General features: G+C 33.9%; 1 protein-coding gene across 1 annotated transcript; it reads left to right on the top strand.

Annotated features, from left to right (window-relative positions):
* The first annotated feature begins 2,041 nt into the window (after positions 1-2,041).
* Positions 2,042-3,434, top strand: LOC131160468 (transcription initiation factor TFIID subunit 8). Its single transcript, XM_058116174.1, has one exon. The coding sequence runs from the start codon at positions 2,287-2,289 to the stop codon at positions 3,118-3,120; it is 834 nt and encodes a 277-aa protein (XP_057972157.1). The 5' UTR covers positions 2,042-2,286; the 3' UTR covers positions 3,121-3,434.
* Positions 3,435-8,961: the final 5,527 nt, after the last annotated feature.

Genomic DNA, 8,961 nt, shown 5'->3' with positions numbered 1-8,961 from the left:
GGTCAAGAGATATTTGAAAAATAAATAAACTTGTGAAAAATATTTTGCAAATCAAAAACCACAAGCTTGATTAGTCTTGCAACAATGATGCAAAGACTCACTAGTTACAAGGGTTTTTTCCACACAAAGATTTATTAGTTAATTCGGGGAAAAAACACTAACTAAAACTCTCAATAAAAAATAATATTGCAATAAATAACAAGGAGAGTTTAAGCACTAGAAACATTCAAAAACACTCTTTAGAGACTTGATCCATCAAGGGAATAGCAAGGAGTGAGTATATGGGCTTGGTATATAAAAAATATGTTGTTGGAAATTCAGAGGATTTTTTGCTAATTGAAATTGCTAATCACCCTTAATTTGTGTAAATGAACCCATATATATAGAGAATGCCAAAAATATAACTGTTTGGGATATAAAATGAATTATTAAAAATTTGGCCAACCTGAGAGTTTCGGTAGACTGAGCCATAGGTTCGGTCGCCCGAACAAATACAACGGGAAAAGTGAATTTTGAACTTCGGGTGCCTGAATATAGGTTTGGTTTGCTAACCAAAGTGATTTTCCATTCTATCCAAGGTTCAGTCGCCTAAACCAAAGTTTAGTCTACCGAACTACCAAGTTTAGTCGCTCGAGGTGAAAATGAACTATAAGTTCGGGTACCTGGGGATGATGGAAAAGTAAAGGTACGAGTTTGATTGACCGAGGACGGTGAAATCCTTTTTGGTTCGATTGCTTAAAGTCAGGTCAACTATTTGCCCAGTCCACGTTTTGGTCGACCGAGGCAATTTGACTTGCGAGGTATGGTCATCCGAAGTCTGTATGAATTTAGCCTAAGGTCCATTACTTGATTTTGATTTTACCCCAAATGACATGTGAACTATAGTGGGGTCTTGCACTCTGTGTGAGAACCTAAGGTCCAACTAAGGTTAATCTGAGCATACAGTCCTAACATGCATGATGCAATTATTACATATCATATTGCGTTATAGTCCAATCATGAAGTATATACAAAAAACAATTACAAATAAAGTATAATATTCTTCAATCTTTCCTTGAGGTCACCATACGTCATCATGATAATGTTCTTTTCAATTCCATGCATAGAGTGAATCTACATGCAAACTCATGGCAAACATCAGTATATATTTGTCATTATCAAAACATGATATAATCAATTAGGTCAATAACTTATACTATAAAATATGAGATAGAAAACACAATGTTTTTTTTTTTTTTTTAAATAATAAGGTTTCAAAATTTAACCTTGCTTAGCCCCATAGGACATGAATTTATAAATTTAAATAGGAATGCAATTATTATTTAGACAAAACACTACAAAAAATGCTCAAATGTAAAGCATAAGCTAAACATACACCATTCATAAAAATATTTAGCATGAATCAAATAAAAATTAACTACCTACAAGACAATAAGAGAGAGAGAGAGAGAGAGAGAGAGAGAGAGAGAGAGAGAGAGTAAAAAAAGAAAAATCAAAATGTATCACTTTTAATTCTTAAGCTTATGGTTGACATATAAAGAAAAAATTTCAACTTTAGTTCAAATTTGCATCCATGTGCATTGTAGCCCAAAATAAAAATTTAAACTTTTAGATATAAAGCAATGACTCTATATCAATTATAAATAGGATAAAAAATATTGACCTCTCCTAAAATTTAATTAAAAGACAGTAATTTTCTCCTAAAATTTTAAAAATTTCAAAAACATCCTAAAATTTTAGAATTTCACAAAGTTTTCTTAAGGTTTGAAGTTTGGCAAAATGTAATAATTTACAAGAAAACAAGTCTTTTGAGCAATATAAGCATCCAAAAAATCAAAAGTCAAAACAGATCCTCAAAATTTTAAAAATTTTAGGAAAGATTTTTTATCTTTTTATCAAACTTGAGAGAAGGTTAGTGTCTTTTAGCTTCACAAATAATTTCATGAAAAAAATTTGTACATCAATCTAAAGCCTCGAGCCTAGATCCATTAAAATATTAGGAATTTTAAATCTGATTTAGAAAAAAAAAAAAATGATTTTTGATTTCCATGAGAAAATATTTTCATTGATTTTTTATTTACATGTCTATTAAATATCCGCATCAGGGAAAATAAAAAAAGGAAAAAAAAAATTGAGAAAGAGGAACGAAAATAGAACTTTCTGGTAATTTAACAAAGCATCGAGCCCCATGCCGTTGTGAGGGTTTTCAGGATTTCTCTTTCCTTTCATGGTCGAACCTGCCTTCCTCAAAAACCCCTTCCGCTCTTCCATCAACATCCCAACACGATGACCGCGAAATCAAGGATCTCAAAAACCATTACATCTCAGGAAGCCCTAGAAACCCATTCCCCATCAGAGTTCGCCGCCGCCATCACAAGGGTGGCCGTGGCTCAGATCTGCCGCGCCGCTGGCTTCTCGGCGTCCCAATTCTCCGCCCTCCAAACCCTAACCCGCATCGCCGCTCTCTACCTCCAAGCCCTCGCCGGTTCCGCCGCCTCTCGCGCCACAACCTGCGGCCGAACCCAAACCAACCTTTTCGACGTCGTCCATGCCTTTGAGTTCTTGGACTCCGTCCGTGGCTTCCCGGGTGCTTCAGACGCCGACCAACTTCTCCTCAGCTCAAAAACCCTCAAGAGCATCATCCGCTTCGTGAACTCCGTCGAAAAAATCCCATTCGCGAAGCCCATCCCCCGGCGCGACGATTTCCGCACCACCTATTCGACAAGTACATCGATTTCTCCCTCACAAAATTGGAACAAATTGGAGATCAATTCGCGGCGTTTGCAGTCTCATATTCCGAATTGGTTGCCCGCCTTTCCTGATCCGAAGAACAAGATCGCCGAGAAAGAAAGATGCGATTATGAGGTAAGTTGTACGCCGTGTTCGGCAGAAAAAAGCCCCCGCAAGGTTTCGATTAGGGTATTGGATGATGAGAAGAGGGAATTACCGGCGAAGCGGGCGAGAGTGAGGTTCAAGATGGGTGTGGGAGGCGCGGCGGGAATGGGTGTAGGAGTCGGAGGGAGTGTCGATCGGAGGAATGGAGTGTGCAGGGGAGGCAAGAGGGTTTCATGGCATTGTGCAGTGGATGACGATGATCAGCAGAAGAAGATGGTGAATTAGAGCAGGACCTTAGGAAGAACTTTTTGGTTTAATTTTTCAGAATGATTATTATTATCTTTCCTATGATGAGAGCAGAAGGAGGCGCAAGGGGAAAATATGTGGTCTACATTTCAGTAGCCCTAATATTACAAATTTATTGTATGTAATGCCGATGGAAAAGTGAGCGCCTGGATTCGATGGTAATAATAATGTAAACTGCGTCAGTGTTTAGGGAGGTCCGGGGTTCTATTCCGCTTAGCCTGGGAAGAGATTATTATTTCTTATTTTCAATTTCCAATTGCCTTCCCTTGAGTTATGGAATCACATTTATTACACTTGTGTTTTCTGGTGGTTTGCAAAATGTCTGCCATTTTTATTTTTTAAGTATTGGATTGGATTCCGCAATTTCATTGTTAATGATTATTAAGTCTAATATTTTGACAAAATTACGAAAGCTCTGCTTGTGATTTAAGCCAAAAATAACAACTATTATGATCAATAAACTTCTTTATAATTTTTAATAATATAAAAAGTGATAATACTGTTTACTTATATTAATCTAAATGATTATTAAAATATTCTTGCATGATTAATTAATAAAAGAGAAGGAGAAAGAAAATAAAAATATATACATAAACTAAATTAATAAATAAAATTTTGATGTTAAGCAACATTAACTTTTTTTTTTCTTTAGTTTTTAGTCATAATAAAATAATTTTTTATAATAAAAAATAGGTTTCTAAATGAACGAAATTGATTTTAAGAATCCCCACCATTTGTTTTTTCTTAACTTTTAATTATATTAGAATAATTTTTTATTTTTAATAATATTTGATGTAGAGAGAAAATATAATGGAAAATAGATTTTCTTCTTATTTTTCATTCCTTTTCCCAATCAAAATTCTTGATCTATGACCTTAAGTGTACAAAATTTGTAACTTAATAACTAAAATTAGATTTTATCATTATAGTATTTGGTATATAGAGAAATACTATGAAAAATACGTTTCCTTCTTATATTCCATTCCTTTCTATAATCAAAATCATTTATCTAAACTACCTTTGTACTAAGTTATTTTTTTTAAAATAATTTGTTTCTGAAAACTTGAAATTGATTAATAGAATTTGATTTTAGTAAGCTAATTATTATTTGAAACTGCTCCATAAATAAAACTGCTAATATTTTGAAATTATAAGATACATTATTAATTTAATTTTTTAAACAATTAATAATATATCAATTAAATTTTCCTATACTTAAATTATAATTGGATTCAAATCCATGCAAATTTTGAGGATGAAAGGATAACTAGTTTCAACCCCTCAAAAACTTATTAAAAATGTGATTTCAAAATTAAAAATTTTCAATAAATTGTAATTAATAAGTTCATTAATATTTTGAAATTGAGCCATAATTTTTTTTAAAATATTTTGAAACTGCAACATAAATTTGTAATTTAAATTTTGGAACAATTAATGATAATTAAATTAAAATTTTCAATGAGTACAATAATAATTGAATTTTAAATTTTTGTAATTGGTAATATAAAATCGTCCTTATTATGTATATATATATATATATATATATATATATATATATATATATATATATAATTCTATTAATTAGCATAGGCACAAGCTTTTTCATAATTATTATCTTGACATTGCCTTGAGCCCTTAAATTAAATTGATTTATTTCAAAGTATTCTCGTGAATTTATAATTTAATTTTTAAAATTTTATAATAAATTTACAATTTAATTGTTGTAACAAATTATTAAAATTTTCTATAGCTAAATCATAATTAAATTTAAATCTATACAAAGTTTACAACTTAATTAACCACAAAATGAGTTTGCAAAGTTGATACCTCCTCATCGACTAATGTAGTTAAACAACAAGTTGTTTTCTCTTGATCATCTATAGCTAAGCCAACTGGAGAATTGATCTCATTTTCTCTGGATTCTCCATATTTTCTTTCCAGCTCATTCCAAATATCTTTTGCACTTTTACATGTCATAATCTCAGTAAAAATGTTAGAATCTAAAGCACGATATAGCATGTCCATGGCACATGAATTAGCATGCATTAACTTAATATCATTTTCATCCAAGGGCATACGAATTCCATTAACAATCACTTGTCAGACCATCAAATCCATTGATTTTATAAATACGCTCATTCTAATTTTCTAGGTGGTGTAATCGATACCACAAAATATAGGAGACCTAAAAGGTGACTGTCCCTCTCCGAATGGGGATACACCAATGAGAGCCATTGTGATTTTTTGCAAAACTGTTTAAGCTTTTTGCAACGAGACTCTAATACCAATTGTTGGAATTGGTGTAATCCCAAGAGAGGGGCTGAATTGAGAATTTAAACTTTCCTAGATCAATTTATATAAACAGTAGTATTTCACAATCTAGGGTAATGTCTATGCAATCCCAAAGCGCAGATAAATAGAATGTGCGGAAATTAAATCATGCATAGCATTCACAGTCAATTAAAAAAAAGATGCATGTGCAGTAAATAAATTGCGTAAATGTAAAGTGCACACACGGTATGTTATCGGGGTTTGACCAATACTACATACGTCCCCGCCTCAGCTCGCAAGCCCGAGGATTCCACTAATGCTCACTTAACAGATGGAGCGGTACTGGATATAATTCTAGGTCAAATTAATAGGGCTAACATCAACCTTCACAAACTCTCCTTATAGGGCACAGAAGACCCACCTCAGGCCATGCTTGAAATACAACCGATCCTTACGGGCTAGATCAATACCCCCTCAGGCCAGGCCTAGAATACAATAATGAATATAAAATTTGCGTACAATTTCAATACTTCTCCAATAAGCAAGTATGTATCGATACGTACAAACAATAACTAATGCACTCACAGATAATAGTATTTATGCTCAGGTGAGATTGGTCAAGTGATATATCAACTCACAACAATTTGTGTATATAAATGTATGTGTGAGTAAGACCCTTGATTCAAGATATTATAATTAACAAATAATTAAAGGAACTTGGGAATTCTAATCAAATATTCTCAACAAATATTTTTCAATATAATGCTCAATAGAGATTAGGAATAAAGCTTACAAAGATGTGATATATATATCAATAATAATATGCAAGTTTTAGATACTTGCAATGAGGATGCAAGATCTTAAGAAAATATAGAGTTTTCTCAATCAATATTTATCAATAAGAAATACTATGGGAAAGACTCTCTAAGCTATCTCTCAAAATAGTTTTTCAAAAGATTATGTAAGATAAGAATTGTATGCTTTGAGATGAATGGAAATATGCACAAAAAACAAACTCCTTTTCAAGTTGAAATCAATTTGTAAACAAGGAGTATAAATAAATGATTCTCCTCAAATATGATTTTTCAAATAAGAATGTAAGGAGAATGAGTGATATTCTTGAAAAATTTTGGATGAGTATAGAAGCACGAAAGATTTCAGAGAATTTTTGCAAATCGTTTTTTGCTAATCTCTACTTAATTAAGACAAATGAAAGTGTATTTATAGATATCCCTAAAAATAAATTAAAGTTTTGATTATTAAATTAAAGTTTAACCCAAATTACCCTAAATTAACCATGGTAAAAATAAGGCAACCCGAGAGTTTCGGTTGCCCGGTCCTTAGGGACGGTCGCCCGAACAGACACACAGAGAAAAGGGACTTTTTCAAGTTCGGGTGCTCGAGGAAAAGTTCAGGAGGTTGAGCCAAGGTGATTTTCCCAAACGCTCGAGGTTCGGTCGCCTGGTGGTCAATTCAATCTACTGAACTTCATAATTCGGTCTCCCTGGGCTATTTTGAACTTAGAGTTCGGGCGCCTGGGGAAGGTAAAAAGTGACCGTTCTTATGTTCGGTTGACCAAGGACTTTCAAATCAAATTAGGTTCGGTCGCCCGAGCCTCAGTCAACTTGTTGAATCTTTGCACATTCGTTCGCCTGAATCATTTTTAACACTCTAGGTTCGTTCGCCCGAAGCCAGCCTAGGCTTTTTAATTTAGCCTAAAAACCTGGCGTCGATCGACCTATGTAAGCCCTGTTTTTGTCCTTGAACTTATTCAACCATGTGTGAATAAATTATAGCATTTAGGGTTGAGAGGTGATGTGTAACGACCCAAAAATTACACCATTATATATATAAAAATTACTCTAATACCCTTGTAATACCTGCTATAACATCCCAGGCCCTAGATGGGCACTGAGGTATCCCTGTATACAAATTGACACCTATGCAATAGAAAACATAAAGTCATATACCCATATTTACAATACCAAAATTCAATATTTACAAATCATATATACATATGTACACATCAACCCAATATCATCTACTCAAAAATACAATCCCCTGAATACACTTACTGTCACGCCTCGAACCCGCAGATAGGTCCTAGGTGTGAATATAGTAACCTAACCTGTCTCCATATCAATTAAAACATACACGATACAATACAATAAGAGGGTCCGACCCTGTGATGTATACGGATGCCCTATACCCATACACATATACATGCATATTCATCAAATACGCAGTGGAAAATGTTTCATCTATCCATATATCATACTATACCAGAGTCTATACAACACTAGGATATACAAACCCATACAACACTACAAACCCATACAAAACTAAGATATACAATCTCATAATTACAATACATACTCTATGTGTCTACAAAAACCATGATGACAATCCGGTTACAAAAATCGTACCTACTCAGGCACTAAATGTAGCTAAACGAAACCCCCGCTTCCGGATACTAGGATGCTAGTTTCTGCAACTCGAAGGACCTGAAAACATTTGTATATACATTTGGGGTGAAACACCTCTCAGTAAGGAAGAAAGTAGGTTATATCAGTGTGTGGCATACCAGTGTTATTTTACGTAAAACATAACACCATACAATACGATACAGTTCGAAAACATTTCCATACAGTTCCAGTATTTTCACAAATCCATTCTAGTACATACGATACCCAAACATACGGTCAGTGTCTTCACACTAATACGCAACTACCCTACGAAGATCAGAGCCCCACAACGATTACGTTGCCAATACGGTGTAGCTCACACCCCTCGATGACCAACCGAAACACACTGGTGATATTTCACACCCTCAAATATAGAGCCGGACACTCTTGCCCATGGTAATGAGCCGGTACATGGTACAGCGTACGATAATTAGCCACCATATAGTTGTTTCACCGTATGGTAATTGGCCGCCACTAGTTGATTTCACAAAACCTGGAATCATTTTGGAACTCACGTTCCTATACTCATCAGCGTATGGTAATTAGCCACTACATAGCTGTTTTACAAAAAACCTGGAATAATTACATACAACCATACATTCCACACTTATTTAGTTTACGGCAATTCATATTGTTTTCCAATTCAAGCATACAATTTTATACAAATATGGATAATAGTCATCTCAATAATATAGTTTAAACAAAACAAACGGTTTTCCAAACAAAGTAGAGATGATACTCGAAATCCCCAAATTTCCCAAAAATTGTAACTCGAAAATCCCATATTTTACATTATAAATTTTTCCAAATATGTAGTCAAAACATACATATGATCGTAGCCTACAAGCTTACCGATCCCAATTTCAAGAAGTAACTGATATAAACTGAATCCCCTTACCTTAACCCAAATTCCAACTACGAACTCTACGGTCCCCAAAACTGCGAACCGAGACTCCAAAACCTATAAACCACAGTACAACACATGCTTACAACTCATACTACTACACATATTTCGAATCAAAAAAGAAAACCGAGCCTTAGCTCGATTTTGGCCCGAAACCCGAAACTACTCAAAACGAGATTC

The sequence above is a fragment of the Malania oleifera genome, chromosome 7, assembly GCF_029873635.1.
Source record: "Malania oleifera isolate guangnan ecotype guangnan chromosome 7, ASM2987363v1, whole genome shotgun sequence".
Lineage (NCBI taxonomy): Eukaryota > Viridiplantae > Streptophyta > Magnoliopsida > Santalales > Ximeniaceae > Malania > Malania oleifera.
This window is presented reverse-complemented; position numbering and strand designations above follow the sequence as displayed.

Bases quoted from the DNA above. Each gene is read 5' to 3' on its own strand.
- LOC131160468 (XM_058116174.1), top strand. From the start codon at position 2,287: ATGACCGCGAAATCAAGGATCTCAAAAACCATTACATCTCAGGAAGCC.